Raw genomic sequence first — 19,586 nt, 5'->3', positions numbered from 1 at the left:
GCGGCCTCCTGCTGGCCTCCCTGCCTCCAGCTTTGCCTCAGGTTAATCCATTGACTATTATACTCCCAGATGAATTTTCTTCAGGGTCTGTTTCAGTATTTTACTTCATCGAACACAAATTTATCATAGAGCTATTAGAATTGTGTTTTCCAGGAGTTTTTAGCAGCCTGGGGGCAGACACGGAGAGAATGGGAGGCTGGTGTTTAGTTTGGATTTCCCCAAAAGCAGAGCCTGAGACAAGGATTTGGGAGCAAGTATTTTATTTGGAAGGAGATCCCAGGAAGCACTCACTGTGAAGGAGTGGAGAAATGACAGAGAAAAGAAAAGAGCCAGTAAAGTGTGTATTCGGTTGGTAAGTAGGTTATAACTGGGACACATAGGAGTGTTGAGAGACTCTGGGGAGGATTCTCCCAGAGTTGTCCCACTGAGGCCAGCGGGCTCTACCATCAACTCCTGTCCCTTAAATGCATCAGGGTTGCTTCTGGGATGACTTCTGGCCTGCCTCACCTGTGGCCAGAAAATGTCCCCAACTGGAGACACTGTAGGTGAGTGCAGGAACCAACTGTATACCATTGGAAGGATACATCCCCATCAGACATTTGTTCTTCCTAATTCTGGTTGACATACACAAAGATGTAAGGAACAAGATTTATCTTCCTAAAACATGGCCGTGCACACGTCACCCCCCTATTTCTCTCCTGCTCGGAACTCACCAAGAGCTCTCCATTACCCACATGGCACAGCCTAAATTCCATGACCGGGCCTGCAAGTCTGACCTGTTCCTGCCTGGGCTGTTAGAACTTCTCTCAGCCCAGACCCTCCACTATAGTTGGACAATGTGACCACTGGGTCATTACAGGCCCTGTCGGTGCCTGCCCCTATGCCTTTGTTTGGGCTGTGTCCCCAGCCTGTGTTGCCCCTTTTCTCCCACACTGCCTGGCCCCATCCCAAGGTCTTCCACTTCAGAACTCTATCCTTCAGTGATCAACTCATCCCTTTTTATGACCCCTTCTTCTAGGTCTCACCCCACAGGGAGCCTTGTATTTTTGCTCTCTTCCCATGGGTGCATTTTCACTTCCCAACAATGCTGGGACCAGCAAGAATACACCACTGTGTCTCCAGTGTTCAGAAGGGCGCCTTGCACACACAGGCACCTCCTTGGTCAAGGTTTGGGTGATGGTAAACACAAGGACTGGTTTCGCCCCTCTTTTTTTTTTTTTTTAAGATTTTGTTTATTTATTTGACAGAGAGAGACACAGCGAGAGCAGGAACACAAGCAGGGGGAGTGGGAGAGGGAGAAGCAGGCTTCCCGCTGAGCAGGGAGCCTGACTCAGGGCTCAATCCCAGGACCCTGGGATCATGACCTGAGCCGGAGGCAGACGCTTAATGACTGAGCCACCCAGGTGCCCCTGGTTTTGCCCCTCTTACTGCAATGAGAGCGCAGACGGAAAGACGCACCTCTGTGCTCACCCCCCCCCCCCCCAGGGACTGTCACCACATTGCCCGATGTCAGCTGGTTGATGGTCACTGAAGCTATAAGACTCACAGCTAATGCTCAGCCCACAGGCCCCTCCCAGGGACTAAGGCACAAAAGAGGTGGGAATGGTCTTTGTGGCTCTAGATACCAGGACTGCCAGGAAGAGGAGCTGAACAGAAGTAGAGGGTGGGGGAAGGGCAACTCATGGGTGCTAATCCCAGTTTCCTGTCTGGATTTTCCTTGACTGCTGCTCAGGGCCTATCTTAGGATGGTCACAGCTGCCGAAATAGATCTCTTCCCTCACCTGTTCTGATGCAAGGAAGACCTTGATAACTTCTATCAAAAGAATGCCTGCTTTGGTGATTTTTCCCGGCTGTGGGACAAAAATGTGGGCTCTGGTGCTGATCGCCCCAGGCCTCTCCACCTCTGCAAAGCGGCAGCCGGGAATGAGGGAGCCAACGGCCATGAGGGGGGCGTCAAGGGGCCAGCCACCTGTTTCTGGCCAGGGCCCAGACTTTTCTGTGAACCGTCCTTGGTCTGCTCCAGAAAACACTCCTGGCCCAAAGGACATCCCTCTGATTCAGAGTGACCGAGAACATACCTTCTGCCCTCCTCACTCACCTGCCTTTCCCCGCCAAGTCCGCTCCTACAGAATGTTCTCTTCCTGCTTAACTCATCACCCTAGTCAAGCCTGGGGCCTGAAAACCAAGTGTCCCCAGCCCCTCACTCATTCACTCAACAAACATGAGCCGCTCCCCCCCTCCCGCCCCCCACCCCCGCCCCCCGGCTTGGTCCCGGAGGTGCGCAAGGGTGGAAGGTACAGCGAGGAGCAAGACCCGATGCCCCGGCCTGGGAGCTGGAGGTGGACATCTGGCAGAGGGACCCGCCTCCTGGGGGGGGGGGGGGAGTCCTCGCAGCTGAGCAAGCCCCGAGCACCGGAGGCGGGGAGGGACCTGCGCATGCGTGGGAGGAGACTTTGGCGTCGCCCACGTCGCCTAGGTAACCGTGACCCGCTGGAGCCCTCATGGCCTCGGGCCCTGGAGGGAGCTGGGGTCAGCCCCCACCGCTGAGTGCAGCCCGGACGGTGAGGGCTGAGCCGGCTTTTACCGGCGAGGCCTGGGGGCTTGGCCGATTGGGGAGCCGTCCGTGGAGGGGCCGACCCCTGGAGGAAGTGGGGTGGGAGCAGAGAGCGACCCCAGCCGCAGAGGAGGAGACTCGGGGAACCGGGGCGGGCGGGGAGGAGAACGAGGCCCCAGCGGGGTGAGGGAGGTCACTCGCTGGGTGCACGGGGTGGGGTGGGGGGTGTTGGGGAGAGGTCGGTCCGGATCCCTTGTCCGCCTCGCCTGAGTCTCCCGCTCCCCCCAGCCCTGGGTGACCGTCCTGCAGCCTGTCACATGGGCCGTCCCACCGCCGCCCCCGCAGCCCGGCCGAGTGAAGGAAGGTGAGACTCGGGGCTCACCCGCCTTGTACCCCACTCTGCTTCGCACATTGTCTGGGCGTCCTCGCTGCACCTCCCTTCCGCGCGGTCCTGGGCTGGCCTTGGGGGGGGCCGGTGGGGGTGGAGCGGCGGGCAGTGGGAGGCCTGGCGTGGGCCTGCTGAACTCCCCCGCCCTAGACCTGCTGGAACTGATGTTGCTGCAGAACGCGCAGACGCACCAGCTGCTGCTGAGTCGCCTGGTGGCAGCCGCGCTCCCCCCGGGGCCAGCCTCTTGCCACCCGCAGGTGCGTCAGCTGGGGGGGGGGGGGGGGGGAGGTGTGCCACCAGGGCCGCCGGCCTGCAGGTCCAAGGGCGGGGATCCATCTGGGGTGCATCCTGGAGAAAACGAACCAGGCAACAGTGCAGCCGCCCGGCTGGGTCCCTTTGGCATCTATTATGTGCCAGGCTCCCAAGTCAGCAGCCTCCATGGGTGGGAGTCCCCAGAGCACTCAGGTCTTGTTTTCAAGGAGTTCTCCCTGCAGTGCACCCCCTACTAGACTGCAGGCCCAGGAGGACAGGCGCCACGGTACCTGGAGTCTGCAGGGTGCCCGATACTTATTAGGGGCTCAAATGAAATTTGTTGAATGAGTGAAAAAATAGATCAATGCCTATGAATACAAGGCGACTTCGTCCCAACTGGCACGGGGAGGGGGGCAAGGCATGAGCGCCACTCACTGGGGAATGAGGAAAGTCTCCTTGGAGGAGCAGGTGACCTTAGAACCAGCCCTCGGAAGCCAGGTAGGATTTTGCCGCTCGGAGGCGGCCAGGTTGTGTCCACCATCCAGGCTGGCAGGGGCTGCCACCACTCCTCACACCCTGGCCCTCAGGGGGGCCCTTGGGATGAGCACCCCACCTCCCTGATGGGGGCACAGGTGGGTCCAGGGGCTGGGGGCGAGGCCAGACGCAGGTCACCGGACTCCTAACCCCGCTCTGGAGTCCTACCTGGATTCTTCCAGTCCCTGCTCAGCCACTTATTACCTGGGTGACCTTAGACAAGTTGCCCAACCTCTTTGAGCCTCCGTTTTTCCTCTTGCAAAATAAGGAATAGACGTCTCCAAAGTACCTAGCTGCTCGATAAAGGGAAGCCAATTTATGATGTTCCTCTGGAGAAATTAGAGGAACAGAGAAGTGGGGGTAGGGACGTTGGGTCCCATATCATCATCCCTCCTCCCCCTTTCCCACAATCCCCAGGTCTACCTGGAGGGTCCACAGGAGGAGGAGGAGGAGGAGGAGGAGGAGGAGGAGATGCAAGCCCAGGAGGAAGGGCCTTTGGTGTTTCATCACCACTACCTGCCCTGCCCAATGCCCGTGCTGGGCCCCTCGCTACCCTGGCCAGTCCCTTTCCTTTCCCTGCCCCCACATCAGCCTCACTTGCAGGACACATCCAGGATTCAGCACTGCCCTCCTGCCTCTGGGAAAAGGAGGGGGTAAGTGAGGCTGGGGGATCTGGGCATTGCCAGAGTCCTGCTCTGGGGCTGGGCTGGCAGAGCTCACCAGGAGCTGGGGGGCGGGGGGTGGGGTGGAGATACTTCTGGGTGAGACCCCAGAGACCACTTCTGATGCGGGGGTCTTTCTTTTCTCTCTATCAGAAGAACCATAACCGTGCCCCCACCCCCACCCCCCAGTGCCACAGGCACTGTGGGTGCGGATGTACCCCCGGCTTCAGGTAGGGGCAGGGTAGGGGGGCAGTGGGGCCCAGGGATGTGTCAGGAGGCCAGGAGGGCCATGTTGGGGGTGGGGGAGCACCTGTCATCACTGCTACAGGCAACTGGCCTGTCCGGAGCCAAGATACAGGTACTGTCTCTCCCCAGACTACTATGATGCCGAGAGCCTCCTGTGAGGACAGACATCGGCCCTGGGACCCTGCCAGCTTCACCGCAGAGCTGGAAAGAGCCCTGGAGCCCCTAGGTGCCCCTCTAGTGTCTACGACTCTGCAGCCATGCCTGGCAGCCCTCCCCCACTCCCTCAACCACAGCCAGGCCCTCTCCTGGGTGAATCAAAACCTTCTTCACCACATGGAGACCTTGGACTGGCCTCATCTCTGCCCTGGAGCACAGACCCCTCCAAGCATCATCCAGGGCTGGGAAGCCATTGGTGGGGGGGTCTGGGGGTCTGGGAACCAGAGCCCTCCCTCGCTCGACCTCCTCCACTCACCCCTATGTAGGAGGGCCAGGGCTGTGGGGCCTTGGTGGCCTAATGACAGAGCAGGAGGTAAGGGGAGGACTGCTTTTGTTGTCCAAGGCTCTGAAGGCCTAGAGTGATGGGAGAGAGGCCTGGCTCAGAGGGTCCTGGAGCTGAGCCAGTTCCCTTGGACCCCACCCTTGCCCCAGGAAGCTGGCTCTTTTGGCAGAAAGAAGTCAGAGCCATGTCCTGCTTGGGAGTGGCCTCAGGTCCCCGAGCGCCAAGTAGGAACAGAACGTCTCTCTGCCCTCCTGGGCCAGGGCGTGTCTCCCCCACGTCCCTGTCCCTCGGGAGAAATTAGTCACTCAGGGCTCCACGACGAAGGGTGTCTGGTGCCTGGGCTGGTCAGCATGGGGGCGCCCCAGGGCCTGGGCTGGTCAGCATGGGGATGCCCCAGGGCCTGGGCTGGCTGGGGCTCTGGAAGGCCCCTGTGAAGGCGAGGGGGGAGGGAGGCTTAGGAGACCTCTGGGGAGAAGTCCAGGCCTGGTGGGTGCCTTTCCTGGCCGTGGAGTTCTATCCCAGGAGAAGACATGGAGGCACAGGGTTAAGTCCAGATGTTTATATGCAGACTAGAAAAGGAAATGACCCCGATGTCCTCAGCTGCTTGTTACAGTCCTGTAGTCAGGGCTGGACCACGATCCCGAGGAGTCGTGCTGAGTTCCAGGGGCTGCGGCGCTGGTGGCCGTGCCACTCATGTAGGCTGTGCCCAGTCGGCCCGACTTCGGCCCTGCTTAAGCATCCTGTACCCCGTAAGCGCCCATCCGCCTCTGGCGCCAGTGTTGGCCCAAGACAAAGCACAGGAGGATGGATGTCACAAACAAGAACAGCAGCACCGACACGACAGAGATGATGACGACCATCTGGTTGTCTGGCCTGGGCTCTGGGGAGGGAAGAGGGGGCAGTGGTCTCAGAAGTCCTCCGGTGCTCGAGGCCAGGGCCCACGGGGGAGGGGTCCGCCTGTCACCCGCCCACGCCTCATCCATCTTGCAGCCACGTGAGCTGCAGAGATGAAGGGCGAATGGTGTAGGATCTCAGGGAAAGGTAGGCCAGGGTCCAGGCCACCGGCCCTTGGCAGCAGCGTATGTATGCTGGCCACCGTGGCCTGGACCGCGGCATGGTCCCAGCCCAGCCCCGCCCTGGGCAGAGCGGAGTGAGCTTCTACCAAACTCTCTGAAGACAGGGAACACCTTGGCCATCAAGAGTCACAGAACAGGGCGCCTGGGTGGCTCAGTTGGTTGGGCGACTGCCTTCGGCTCAGGTCATGATCCTGGAGTCCCTGGATCGAGTCCCGCATCAGGCTCCCTGCTCGGCAGGGAGTCTGCTTCTCCCTCTGGCCCTCCCCCCTCTCATGTGCTCTCTGTCTCTCTCATTCTCTCTGTCTCAAATAAATAAATAAAATCTTTAAAAAAAAAAAAGTCACAGAACAGCAGAGCTCTAGGGGACCTCTGGGCCCAGCCTCTGAACGTAGAGAGGGGCCATGGCCAGAGAGGGGGGGTGACTTGGTCAAGGTCCCGAAGAGCAAGAGGGAAGCCCCGGGATTCAGCGTGGGGTCCCTGGGTGCCTGCCCCCTGGGCTGGCGGAGGGCGTGCTGAGGGCTCTTTCTTCCCCTAAGGAACTGAAAGTGAATGCCCTCTCCCACCCCTCCCATCTGGGGGGCGCCCCTCACCATAGACCTTGAGCATCTGGGGCTCGGAGACACGGTGAACGATGCCGCCGCCGAGAGACCGCAGATCTAGGCGGGCGTGGCACGAGAAGTTGTGGTGGCCGTCTTCCCTGTGAGCCGTGCTGTTGTGTGTGGCCGTGGCCCCTCGGGTGCCACTGTCTCCCCTCGCAAAGGTCTTGTTGCACAGGGCCTCCTGGCCACGGAGCAGGGTGAGAGTGAGGCTCTCGAGGGGTTTCACAGCCGGCACGTGGCACTCGACGGTGAAGGATCTCCCCACAGCCACCCACGCGGGCTGCAGCTTCAGCAGCACTTGCTTTGGAGGGTCTGCAGGGAAGGAGAGGGGAGGGCTGGTCAGGATGGGGGTGCAGTCCCAGCAGCACCCCCACCCTCCGGCCTGGCCCATCCCCTGGCGCCGCAGTGTTCTCAGGGCCTCGGCTGGACGTGGGGAGGAAGCGGGCTGGGGCCTGGCCTGCTCTAGAGCATAGGGAGAGGACAGAGGAAGTAGTTCAGGGTGAAGGATGGATTGGCCGGGAGTTTTATCAACATGACGTTTTCTGGACTTGACAAGAATGGAGGTGGCCAGGGGTCTACAAAGAGGAGGTCTAGAAATTGTACAGCCAACCAGAAACAAAAAAAAAAATGGATCTGTCTCCTTCTCCAGAAATCAAACACAAATTTCCATATTAAACAGCTGGATAATTATATTGAGACTAAGAAGGGGGTGCTCACTGGAACTGGGCCAAGAGTTGTGGGGTCCCCACTTAAGGGGCGGGGGCTGGAGTCAGACCTGCCTTGCTTAGTTAGACATGCCATCCCTTATCTATTAAACGGGGTCCTCAGAGGTATCATGGATTCCCTTTCGAGCTAGAATACCTTGCCCCCATCACCCCAAGGTAATATGTTGGATTTAGAACATCTTTCTATTCACTTGATCCACTGATGCTGGTCATGGGGAGGACCCAAGCCATACCCTTGGTGCCGAGACGTTGAGAGAATCCTGCCCTATGGGGAGGTCTCCATGGCCCGTGCACAGGTGTGTATGGGTGATGGTCACACATTTGCCAGGGGCCCTCAGGAATATAAAAGCAGGGGCACATGGGTGGCTCAGTCGGTTAAGCACCCAACTCTCAGTTTCTGCTCAGGTCGTGATCTCAGGCCTGTGAGATCAAGCCCTGTGTCCGGCTCCGCGCTCAGCCCCGAGTCTGCTCGTGTTCTCTCTCCCTCTCCCCTCCTTCCCTCCCCAGCCCTCTCAAATAAATAAATCTTAAAAAAAAAAAAAGGAATATAAAAGCACCAGGTCATGCCTTAACCTTCTCTCCGTGAGGTGAAGGGGCGACCGGAGAGCACGGTGGCCCTTCTGTTGGCGCCCTGCTATTTGTGGTGGGGTGGGGGGTGTCCGGTGATGGGCTGCTCCTGAGCAGGTAGGAGGCTGTGAGCACTGCCGGGGAAATGACTTGTCAGTTTGTGCAAACCTTGCTTGGACTGTCCTCTGAGCAAGCCTCGGAGGCGGCGTGGCCAGCAGGCTCATGGAGTCCAGTGAAAGGTGTGAGCAGACTCTGAGCCCATGGCTGGGGTCCTGCTCCCTGCCCCCCCAGGAGCCCAGGGAGGTGGGGGCCAAAGCGAATGCCCAGGAGCAGTACCAGAGTTGCTCTGCAAACAGTCAGGAGACACGGGCTCGGCCCTGGGGAAGAGGGCCCCGCAGGGTGGCACTCACAGAACACGCTGATGTTGAGACTCTTTAACTTCTGATTCCCGAAGCAGGTGAAGTAGCAGTGGATGACTGTGTCCTGGGAGATGTTGGAGACCAAGTACTGCTTCCACTGAGCTCCCGACTCCAGCAGGGTCTTGGTTAGGGCGGTCTCCAGGCCACCGGTCTGCGGCTGGGCGCAGCTGGTACTACAGTTGATCAACTTTGACCCTCCAGGCTCCACCACAAGCTGCTCCGGATACATGTGCACCTCGAACCCCTCACCAGACCCTGGAAGACCAGAAAGACTGGGCAGCAAACATGTCTGCTGCCCTTGCCCAGTGGGCCCGCCCACCGCCGGCAGTCTGATCGCGGGGCAGGTACCCAAGAAGATAGGCCAGAGATGGCCCGTCTGCTACTGTCCCCTTGGTCAGGCCTTATGTATCGCCCTGTGTCCAGACCGCGGAGGCGACCCCACAGCTCTTCCTCCAGCCCACCACCTTCAGATGAGTCTCCTCCGTGCACGTCTTCCATCTCCATGTAGAGGGATCCTATGTGACCTTCAAAGCCCAGCTCAAATGTCCCCTCCTCCATGAAGGCCTCTCAGAGACGGAGGTGGATTGGGTGCTCTGGGTCCCTGTGGCCCTAGGTTCAACCTTTTCCTCCCTCCTTTCCTTTCTTCTGCAAATACTTTGTAAATACCTATTGTGTGCTGGGCCCTGTTCTAGGCTCTGACAACACAGCAGTGACCAAAGCAGACCAAACCCTGCCCTTGCAGAGCTCCCTTTGTCATGAAGGGGAGAGACAATAATCAACAAGTGAAATATCCAGCCCTGTCCGACGGTGATCAGTGCCTGGGACAGGAAACAGGAATGAGGTGGAGTTGCCATTTTAATAGGGTGGTCAGCACGGGCCTCACCAAGGCATTGACATTTGAGCACAGACACGAAAAGAGGTGGGTGTGAGCCCTGGAGATATCTGGCGAGCGGGGAGTGTTCCCAGCCTTCAGACCCTGGGTCAGGGCATGCATGGTGTGCTTGAGGAATGGCAAGATCAGGACAGCTAGAGCTCAGTGAGGAGGAAGGCAGGGGGAGAGGAGTTCAGGAAGATAATGGGACCACCTTGCAAATGATTGATATCCATGCCAACTCTCCCTTAGATGTTTTAGAGCTTCTAGAAGGCAGGGCTGAGATTTTATAGGTTTCCCTCAGTGCTTAGCACAATGCCCTGTGTGTGACAGACATCCAGAAGTATTTGATGCCTCAAGATTGAGTCCTCAGAGCTCAGCTCCCACTCAGAAGGTCCTTGATCTCAACCAGCGGGGCCTATCCTGTGCTTCCCCCACACCAGCAAGTCCCCACTCAGCGCTCAGTGAGTGGCATATAATGAAGTGGCAAGAAAGGAGCTTTGCAGGTAGACAGAGCTGGATTTGAATCCTGAGTTTGCCATGTACCAGCTGTGTGACCCCGGGCAAGGTGATTTCTCTCTCTGAACCTGTTTCTTCACCTGTCAAACGGACTAGTAATCCCTTTCCTGCAGGGTTGTGGTGAGCTAGCCCTTGAAAAGCACCTGCCAGGTTGTCCAAAACAGAGTGCTGAGCACATGGTAGCATTTCCCTTCACAGTCCCCGGACTCCCTGGGGTCGTGAAAAGGCCATGTCCTCTGCTGCCCCCTGCTGTCCCTGGACCGCATCTGAAGAACAGCTGGGGTATTCCCTCACCTTCCCTCGAACCCCAGCATCCCCTCCTGCCTCAGGCCCCCACGCAGCCCACCATTCAGCTTCCACAACCTGCCACTTCCACAGGCCATGCAGCCGTGGAGCCTGTTCAACCTGCTTTCCAAAAGACCAGCTTCCCCACCCCCCCATCCAGGATCATGGGGGAGCCAGGCTGGTAGAGCATCCAGCGCCCAGGGTGGGCTGCCCCTGTGTTCAAAGCCTCAGTGACTTCAGGACCAGCCCCGCCTCCCACGCCTGAAGCCAGGGGGACAGGCAGCCCCCCCTCTGGCCTGGCACATGCCAAGTCAAGATCCCCAGGTACCAGCTCACCTGGGCAGCAGAACAGGGCAAGAAGGGCGGCAGGCAGGCCCCAGCAGCCAAAAGGGGACATCTCGAGTGGCATCCACAGGCTCACTGGGAACAGCTGAGGGCCTCCTGGAGGGAGATGGTGGACCCAGGTCAGGGAGTGGTGGCCTAGAGCTGTAGCCCGGAACCCCAGTCTTCTATGAGCTGATGACCACATTTCCTCTCATTATCTGAGAGGTCTTCTGGAAGCCACGTGGAAGGCCAGCTCTCAGAGCTCCAGGCCTGCAGGAACGCAGGCAGAGGAAGCTGGGAGGTAGCCGATAAGCCGGGGTATGACCTGGCCTCCTGCCATGTCACTGTTCTGGGGGTCAGTGCAAGCGGCGGGTACACATGTGAGTGATGTGCCTCCACATGGGGTTCAGGGCACTGTGTGTGCGCAAAGGACCATGATGCCTACAAGCCCCAGACCTGAGAACCCCCAATCCCACAGGACACATTATCGAGTTCCCTCCTGGGAAGAGAATATCCGAAGTCAAGTCTGTCCAGGACAGGCTGTCTCTTTCGCAAAGCAGGCCGGGAGCTGGCCTTCTCTAAGCAGACCCGGGCAGGCAGTGGAAGTGCTCAGATGGACACCCCCCACCTTGGCACGGCTTTTGAAAGCTCAACACGCACCCGGCTTGCAACCTCACCCTGCCCGGACTCAGCTGATAGGGACAACTTGAGGGAAGAGCTCCCACAAGAGTGCCCAGCAGCCCAGGCACAGAGTAATGGGGCTTAGTCTGGCTGTAGCCCAAACCCCCAGCCTCCATTTCTAGGGCCTGGCTTATGGTGTCTCCTCCCAACCATTCTGGGCAGGGAGCCCTGGTCTGGGGAGGGGGGCTCAGGGCCTGAGGCGTTGCAGTGAGTTTCTAGAAAGGCTTTGTCACCTACTGAGGGAATCCTCAGAAGCAGGAGTCCCTGGGGGCAGCAGGGCCTGGGAGAGGCAGGAGAGGAGTGGGTCTCCTTGCTTTAACAAGGGGTGCCCCGGCATTTTCAGGGCTCAGGCCTAACTCGGTTCTGGGTTATGAGGGTGGAATGAAGTTGTCCCCTTCTCTTTGGCTACTGAAGCCAAAAGCTGTCACCACCGTGTGCGGTGGGCAAGGGCTGCTGGTCAGCCTGGAGCCAGGGACGTCCCTGGATGGCACTGCTTTGGAGTGATGTAGACAGAAGATGGAGGAAAGCACGAGCTGTAACCCCAGCCCAGGATCTGGTCCATGTGGCGCTGCAGGGAACACTCGTCCAGCCCACGGAGAGGCTGAGGGTGCGGCCCTGGGGCTCCGACAGCGGGCACTGCTGTGCTGGAGACCCTGTGGTCTCTACTGGGTCAGAATAATAATGATGCTGAGAGCGATAACAGCAAAAATCATAACAAAAATGATGCAATAGTGAACTGACTACAGCTCAGCACTGTCAGAAGCGCTCTACCCCTGTGAGGTAGGTACTTTCACTGTCCCCATCTTACCAATGTGGAAACCGAGGCACAGGGTGATTGACTTGCCAAGGTCACATCCCTAGGAGAGAGTGAAGTCTTTATGAGTGAGAGGAAGCCCACAGAGCAGGGGCAAGAGAAGGATTCTTAGAAGCTACACGCCCAGGAGACCCTTGCGAGAGAAATGCAAGACAGCAGAAGGCCAAAGGAAATTGCTGGGGCCTTCCTTGCCATAAGGGGCTAGGCGGGGGTAGTGGTTGTGGTGTGTGTGTGTGTGTGTGTGTGTGTGTGCCTCATGCCCAGGGAGCTCTCCAAACATCTTCTGGATGGGTCTGTGCCTGTGAATCCCAGCTGCACACACAGCTGGGCCAGCCTGACTCCATCCCCACCAGTGTTCAAGTGAAGCTTCTGGGGGCCAAGGTCCTGCTGTAAGCCCTCAGCCCCTGTTCCCACCCACCACTTCCTCTCTGATCTCCAGGCATGGGAATGTGGCTGTGGATCTGATAGCTTACACATCAACTTCCCCTCCCTCCCCACTGGCCTGTCCAGCAGGGCAGAAGCTGATTCTAGAACTGCTTACTGTTCTGCCACGGGTATGGTAGGTACTACCCGGCGAACTGTTGATGCTGAGTAACTGTTCAGTAAGAGGAGGGATGGAGGGATGGAGGAATGGTTGAGTAAATGAAGAGAAGAAGTAGTTTGTTTTGGTGTACCACCCAGATAAGATTGCATGGGGTCTTTCTTTTTGGGCCTGTCCAGTGTACCTTTCTCCTGCTGATGTCTCTGCTGATCCCCAGGCCACGGAGCTTGGCTGAACACCTAACAAAGCCAATCAGGGCCCCTCACCCCCCAAAGATGGGCCCTCAGAGTGAAGCCTGGACAGCGGTTTTCCTGGGACTCTCTGAACCAGAACTGGTAGGAACAAGCCCTTCTCTTCCTGATCCTAACAGCGGGCACCCATGAACCAGCAGCTATCCGCACTTACGCCCCCGGCAAGTGCAGAAGCTGATAGAGAGGAACTGGACTCAGTGGTGGAGGGAAGGGGACCCGGAATTGTCCCAGGTTGCGTGCTGGCTACGGGGTGGCGTCTGGGTGGAGGGGCTGGTGATGACTCTGTGCTTTCCAGGCTGGAAGGTTCTGGCCCTTCAAACCTGCCCATGGGAGTCAGGGTCCTTGTGAACCGGGAGTTACTTGCAGCCCCGTTCTGCCCCACAGAACTTTTGGGGCAGAATGGGAAGGCGGTGTGGGGGGCGGGGGTGCTGACTTGGCATGAGGCTGCAAGGCCTTCCGGGAGAGAGAATGATGTGGATTCGGGGGCCTGATGATCAGACCCTAGAAGGCCGGATGGATGCTTCCAAACAAAGAGGGAAGACCAACGCTTCCTGTCACCAAGAAGCTGCCCAGGGATGAGAGGAACCCGACCATCATGTAGATGAGAGAAGAAATTCAGGTGCTCCTTCTTAGAGCGCTGTTCTACCACCAAATACTCCCTGCCTTGTTCTTTAGGTCTCTGAGTTCTCCAGTGAAGGGGACAATAAAGCTGGAAGAGTTAAGATGCTCTGCTCTGGAAGATACAAGAGGATTTGAGGGGAATGGAGATTGGTGTGTCGGTTTGGGGAGTGAACTCATGTCTTCACAGGGCTGGGGAAGGGTTTTGTCATGACTGGGTCTTAATCCAGTGACTTCTCTCATGTTCCCAACAAAACCGTCTTTCAAGAACCAAAGTGAGAGAAAGACAGATAAACAGAGACTGAGAGAGTTTACCCCCAAGAGACCTCCACTAAAGGAATTTTTAAAGATGTGCGTCCAGAAGAAAAAATGATTGCAGGAGAGTTTTCTATGCAAGAAGGAAGCATGAGAAAACAAAACAGCAAACAAATATGGAAGATAAGTATGTAATATTTATAATATTTAATTTGAGAAGTCTTAAAAAGTTCAAAACTAAAACACACACCTGTGTGTTTGTCAGATGTAGGTCAGAGGTGTTGGATGGAGAAGACAGATAATGTATGGATGGGAACCCTCCTGAGAGGAAGCAGAAAGGGAGGGACTTTCCAAGTTGGAGAGAGAGGGTTTGGGAGGCAGTAACCTCTTGTGTCCTCCCCTGCTTAGATTTCTGGTGATACACCCTGTCACAAGGGAACATCCCTTTGCCTTTTCTCAGCAAAACTTGATTTCCGATTATTAAGAGAAGGGGGTGGGGGGAAGGAATGGGAAACTAACATTTTGTTGATGTGTATTCTCTGTTAGGGACTGAAGGGAGGTTTTAATACATTGTTTTATTTAATTTTCATACAAAAATAAGGAACCACAAAAATAAGGAACCATTCTGCATTCTAATTATGCATTTGAGGAAGCGGGGCTTAGGTGAATTAATCATGTACCCAGGTCATGGAGCTATTAAGTGATAGAGTGAAATGAGAACTTAGGCAAGATCAGTGGTTGCCAGGGGTTGGGGCAGAGGGAAGGGTGAATAGGCAGAGAACAGAGGATTTTTAGGGCATAGAATGTACAACACCGAGAGTGAACACTAATGTAACTGTGGACTTTGGGTGCTAAGGATGTGCCTGGGTAGCATCACTGAACATAACAGGTGGACCACTCTGGTGGGGGGTGTTGACAACAGGGGAGGCTGTGCATGCGTGGGGGCCATTTTATGTTTTGTTATGAAGATGAAACTACTCTAAAAAAATAAAGCCTATTTCTATAAGTAGCTCAAACACACAACCTCAAAAGAGAAACTTCTGGATTAGGGTTCTTGTCAACTTGTTGAAAATGCAGGTTTTTAAACTCAACTCTTACTCAGTAGAGTATAGTGGGAGTTGTGGACTCAGTCATTCCTAAATTCTCATCTCAGATTGGATTTTTAAAACATGAAAACACAAAACCCAGGGTGCCTGGGTGGCTCAGTCTGTTGAGCATCTGTCTGCCTTCGGCTCAGGTCATGATCCCAGAGTCCTGGGATCGAGTCCTGCATTGGGCTCCCTGCTCAGCAGGGAGTCTGCTTCTCCCTCTCCCTCTCCCCCTCCCCCTGCTTGTGCTCTCTCTCTCTCTCAAACAAATAAATAAAATCTTAAACCCACAAAACCCAGTTCTCTGGTATTTATGAGACAAACCTAAAGCATAAGAGTATGGAATGGTTGAAAGTCAAAAGATGGGAAAGAATATACCTGGCAAACACTAACCAAAAGAAAGCTGGGAAAGTTCTGTTCATATCAGAGAAAGAGAACTTCTAAGACAAAAATATTATGAGGGATAGCATGAATGCCTGGACTAAAGGGACAGATCACCAGAAAGTTATAATTCTTCTAAATTTGTAAGCATCTGCCTTGAAAGAACCACAAAGAGATAAAACCATCATTATAGCAAGGAATTATAATACATGTCTCTCAATTAGGAATAATGAAGCCACCAAACAAGAGTGTAAATGAATGGATGAGATGAAACACATAATTTAAAAGCTCGATCTGCACCTCTAAATTAGAGAACACAAACTCTTCAAAAAGATAGGCTTTAGGGAGCCTGGGTGGCACAGTAGGTTAAGCATCTGCCTTGGGCTCAGGTCATGATCCCAGGGTCCTAGGATCGAGTCCTTCATCGAGCTCCTCACTTGGTGGGGAGGCTGCTTCTCCCTCTCCTCCCCACCAGTGCTCTCTCTCGCTATCTCTGTCTCTCTTAAATAAATAAATAAATAAATAAATAAATAAATAAAATCTTAAAAAAAAAAAAAAAAAGATAGGCTTTACAGCCCCATATACTCGGTAATGTGAAAATGTCCTCTGACACATGGGTCAGAGAAGAAATTGTAATGACATGTTTTAAAAATCTTCGCATTGAGTGATACTTATATTAAAATGTCTGGAATACATCAAAAGTGGCACTTCAAAGGAAATGGATAGGCTTGAATGCTTGTATTAAAAAAAAAGTCAGAAGTAAGTACTCAATCTTAGTATGTAGTTAAGAAGTTAGAAAAAGAACAGCAAAGAAAACCCGAAAGTGACTCAAAAGGGAGTAAAGATCAGAGCAGAAATCAAAGTAAAGAGAACAACAAAGTAAACACAAAATGGAATAATAAAGAGCAAAACCCAACAAAATAGAAAACAAAGATGTGGTAGACAGGATTAATAAAACCAAAAGTTCTTTGGAGAAACTAATAGTATACGCAAATCTCTGGTGAAATCTACTTATAAACAAAAGAAGGTACAAGTCACCAGTATTAGGAATGAAAATGGGAACATAGCTACAGGATTACAATGAAGACAGTACAAATTTATAGAAACAGAAGGTCGACATGGTTGCCAGTGATTGGGGGAGGGGAAGTGAACTGCTTCATCGGCATAGTTTCAGTTTTGCAAGATGAAAACGCTCTGGGGATTAGCTGCCAAACAACGTGAATACACTTAACACAACCAATTCTACACTGAAAATGGTTAAGATGGTAAATTTTATGATATGTGTTTTTTACCACAATTAAAAATTTTAAAAGGCTATAAATGACTTATGCAAAAAAAAAAAAAAAAAGAAACAAAGCAGGCCAAATCTTAGAAAAATATAACTTACCAAACTTGACTTGAGAAGAAATAAAAAGCCCGAAATCGTTCTATAACTATTAAAGAAACTGAATCCATAATTTAAAATCTTCCTACAAAGATAATACCTGGTCCAGATAGTGTTATGCAAGTTTAAGTAGAGATGGTTCTAATTTTATGAAAACTCTCCCTGAGAATGGAAAAAGCAGGAACACTAACTCTTTCTATGAGGCCAGGGTAACCTTAGCCTTAACATCAAAATGAGACCAGTACAGGATGAGAAAGAAAGATTAGAGGCCAAACTCACTCATGAATATAGATGCAACAATTATACAAAAAATGCTAGCCAACCAAATCTAGCAGTGTGTAAATATATATATATCACATCCAAATTGACCTTATCTTGGGTATGCAAAAGTTGTTTAACAATAGAAGAGAACCGGGCGCCTGGGTGGCTCAGTTGGTTAAGCGACTGCCTTCGGCTCAGGTCATGATCCTGGAGTCCCGGGATCGAGTCCAGCATCGGGCTCCCTGCTCCCTCTGACCCTCCCCCCTCTCATGTGCTCTCTGTCTCTCTCATTCTCTCTGTCTCAGATAAATAAATAAAATCTTAAAAAAAAAAAAAAAAACAATAGAAGAGAACCTACAGATATCATTTATTATGTTGGTAACAGAAAACTTTGGTGCTCTGTCACATCACTTCTGCCCTTCTCTGATATCAGCAGAACTTAATGCAGATAATTTCATGCAAGCTTAGACTTACCTTACCCTGCAGTGTCCCACCTCAACTTTATACCATGTTTCTTTTTGCTTCTTGCCTCAGGGTCTTCTTCAATGCTTTGGGAGCCACTTATCAGCCTAAGTGTTTCCCAAAAGTGGGAGAGAAGTTCCCTAAGATGCAGCCCTCAACCAGTAAAGGACAGGAGCTGCGGGATGTGAGCTCCAGCCTCTTCCTTCTCCTTGGGCAACTGTGGGAGGCACCTAGCAGGATTCTCCAAGGTTGCAGAGAGTCAAGCCTTCTCTGCCTGCATCCATGACCTCAGTCAAGGCACCTTTAATTGGCTTTTCTTCCTTCCCCTCTCAGAACCCCCTGCTCTTTCACTCCCAGCTTTCTGGAATCACCTCTTAAATAACCTACCTGAACCCAAGTCCTTGTTTCAGGCTCTGCCTTTAGAGGAGCTCAAACTAAAAACTTACATTAACAGATTTAAGAAGAAAAACATAGGATCATCCAGAAAAAAAAAAAAGAGAGAGAGAGAACATTCAATATCGTTTCATGAAAAAGATCTTAGCAGATTGGAAGGAAACCTTTTTTTTAAGATTTTATTTTTAAGTCATCTCTATACCCAACATGGGGCTCAAACTCACAACCCCGAGATCAAGAGTCTCATGCTCCACTGACTGAGCCCGCCAGGCGCCCCTAGAAGGAAACTTCTTTATTTTTTAATTTTTCTTATTTTTAAAGATTTTTTTATTATTATTAATTCATTTGAGTCACAGAGATAGAGAGAGAGAGAGCATGAGCAGGGGGAGAGGCAGAGGGAGAAGGAGAAGCAGGCTCTCCGCTGAGCCAGGAGCCCGACGCGGGCTCGATCCCAGGACCCCGGGATCATGACCTGAGCCGAAGGCAGACGCTTAACCATCTGAGCCACCCAGGCGCCCCAAGGAAACTTCTTTAAACTGGTAAAGAGAATTTACAAAAAGCTTATGCATATATTATATTTAATGAGTAAATCTTAGGAGCATTTCCTATAAAAGCAGGAACCAGATGAGGATGCCCACTATCTCTGCTATTTTTACCATTGCTCCAGAGGTCCTAGATAAACTCTCAGTATTTCCATATGATACGATTGCCTGGGTAGAAAATCCAAAAGAATGACCAGACAAGTGATTCAAAACAACAAGGGACTTTAGCAAGGCAACTAGCTATCAGATCAAGATCCAAAAAATAAGTTGCTTTTATGTCTATCAGTAACATACAATAACAAAATTTTAAAAGCACACCATTTACAGTAGCAGTAAAAGAGGAATAAACTAGCAAAACCTGTGTGACCTATAGTAAGAAAGTTAGAAGAGAGATTCATCAGGAACCCCAGATGCAATCCCTAGAGGAAGGGGACCATCCCTTTCTCTCTGCATCCGCTCAGAGCACAGCGCAGATGGCTCAGGCCTTACCCACGTGGGCCCACGGGCCAGAAGGCAGCCCCTCGCTTCTAAATCCGTCATCTGATGACAGAACAGGAGAGGAAGCGGGACAAAAACAGGAAGCAACCATAAAAGCAAGGTCAATAAACTCGTGAACTCAGAGGTGACAGGGGGGAGCTTCACCCGGCGGGGAACATCGGCCCAGAAGGAACTCTGGGGGTCTCTGCCCGCTTTGGCCAGGGAAACAGGCCAAGAGAGGGGAAGGGACTAGAAGTCGGGCCTTGACAGTCCGTGGGAAACCCCTTCCAGGCTGCCAAGAGAGAAGGGAGAGGCGTGACCTTACCCGTCGTCGTTGCTGATGGGAGGACTGGGCTGGGTGGGCGGGGTGGGGGGTGGGGACGCAGGCAGCCCGGGGTCCAGCGGCCGGATCGGCGGAGGGGACAAGGTACTCCCACTTCTGCGGTTGTGTGGCTCTGCGTGTGTGAATTCAGACTCCTCCCTCCCTCCTCACGCCCGACTCACGTGCTTTCCTGTGGCAGGCTCCCCCCTCAGGCGAACCTCACTTTCAGACCAGTCCTGTTTGTATTTTTTTTTAAACGGTGGCAAAATACACGCAACAGAAAAGGTACCGTGTTAACCACTTTTAGGGCACCTTGCTACGACCTTCGGGTACCTTCGCACTGTCCTGCCACCATCACCGCCGCCCACCTCCAAAGCACTGTCATCTCCCCAAACTGAAACTCTGTCCCATTAGACACTAACTCCTGGTTCCTGCCCCCTCCCAGCCCCTGGCAACCACTGTTCTCTCTGTACAGATCCCATGACTCCAGGAACCACATAGCAATAGGAGCCTACGGTACCTGTGCTTTTGTGACTGGCTTGCTTCACTTCGCGGGATGTCCTCAAGGATCGTCCGTGTCAGAGTCGGGTGTCAGA

General features: G+C 53.6%; 2 protein-coding genes across 6 annotated transcripts; one reads left to right on the top strand and one right to left on the bottom strand.

Annotated features, from left to right (window-relative positions):
- The first annotated feature begins 2,501 nt into the window (after nucleotides 1-2,501).
- PRR29 (proline rich 29) lies at nucleotides 2,502-4,854 on the top strand. The gene is made up of 6 exons (XM_035026288.1): nucleotides 2,502-2,561; nucleotides 2,843-2,918; nucleotides 3,093-3,199; nucleotides 4,146-4,381; nucleotides 4,544-4,620; nucleotides 4,766-4,854. Exons 1-6 carry the CDS (start codon nucleotides 2,502-2,504, stop codon nucleotides 4,792-4,794), a joined length of 585 nt encoding a protein of 194 aa, XP_034882179.1. The 3' UTR covers nucleotides 4,795-4,854.
- An 825-nt stretch (nucleotides 4,855-5,679) lies between these two features.
- ICAM2 (intercellular adhesion molecule 2) lies at nucleotides 5,680-19,191 on the bottom strand. Of its 5 annotated transcripts, none has more exons than XM_035026287.1 (5): nucleotides 19,173-19,191; nucleotides 10,533-10,637; nucleotides 8,513-8,776; nucleotides 6,802-7,122; nucleotides 5,680-6,015 (listed from the first exon to the last, which is right to left on the bottom strand). In XM_035026287.1, exons 2-5 carry the CDS (start codon nucleotides 10,603-10,605, stop codon nucleotides 5,867-5,869), a joined length of 807 nt encoding a protein of 268 aa, XP_034882178.1. In that variant the 5' UTR covers nucleotides 10,606-10,637; nucleotides 19,173-19,191; the 3' UTR covers nucleotides 5,680-5,866. The 5 variants fall into 5 exon arrangements, with proteins under 5 accessions (XP_034882178.1, XP_034882176.1, XP_034882174.1 ...); XM_035026285.1 differs by lacking the exon at nucleotides 19,173-19,191 and adding an exon at nucleotides 18,994-19,114; XM_035026283.1 differs by lacking the exon at nucleotides 19,173-19,191 and adding an exon at nucleotides 18,681-18,916.
- Between the last annotated feature and the right edge of the window lie 395 nt (nucleotides 19,192-19,586).

The sequence above is a fragment of the Mirounga leonina genome, unplaced genomic scaffold (genome assembly GCF_011800145.1).
Source record: "Mirounga leonina isolate KUSES-001 unplaced genomic scaffold, KU_Mleo_1.0 Mir_197, whole genome shotgun sequence".
NCBI lineage: Eukaryota > Metazoa > Chordata > Mammalia > Carnivora > Phocidae > Mirounga > Mirounga leonina.
Note: the sequence above shows the minus strand (reverse complement) of the source record. Positions and strands in the feature narration are given on the sequence as shown.

What these genes read in the sequence shown, in the direction of transcription:
- PRR29 (XM_035026288.1), top strand. Translation starts at nt 2,502, where the DNA reads ATGGCCTCGGGCCCTGGAGGGAGCTGGGGTCAGCCCCCACCGCTGAGT. An exon ending in CGCTGAGTGCAGCCCGGACG is followed by an intron (nt 2,562 to 2,842) that starts GTGAGGGCTGAG and finishes CGCTCCCCCCAG; the next exon opens with CCCTGGGTGACCGTCCTGCA. An exon ending in CAGCCTCTTGCCACCCGCAG is followed by an intron (nt 3,200 to 4,145) that starts GTGCGTCAGCTG and finishes CACAATCCCCAG; the next exon opens with GTCTACCTGGAGGGTCCACA.
- ICAM2 (XM_035026283.1), bottom strand. Translation starts at nt 18,780, where the DNA reads ATGGTTGCTTCCTGTTTTTGTCCCGCTTCCTCTCCTGTTCTGTCATCA. An exon ending in TGCCCTGTTCTGCTGCCCAG is followed by an intron (nt 8,777 to 10,532) that starts GTGAGCTGGTAC and finishes CTGGTCTTCCAG; the next exon opens with GGTCTGGTGAGGGGTTCGAG. An exon ending in CCAGATGCTCAAGGTCTATG is followed by an intron (nt 6,016 to 6,801) that starts GTGAGGGGCGCC and finishes TTCCCTCCCCAG; the next exon opens with AGCCCAGGCCAGACAACCAG.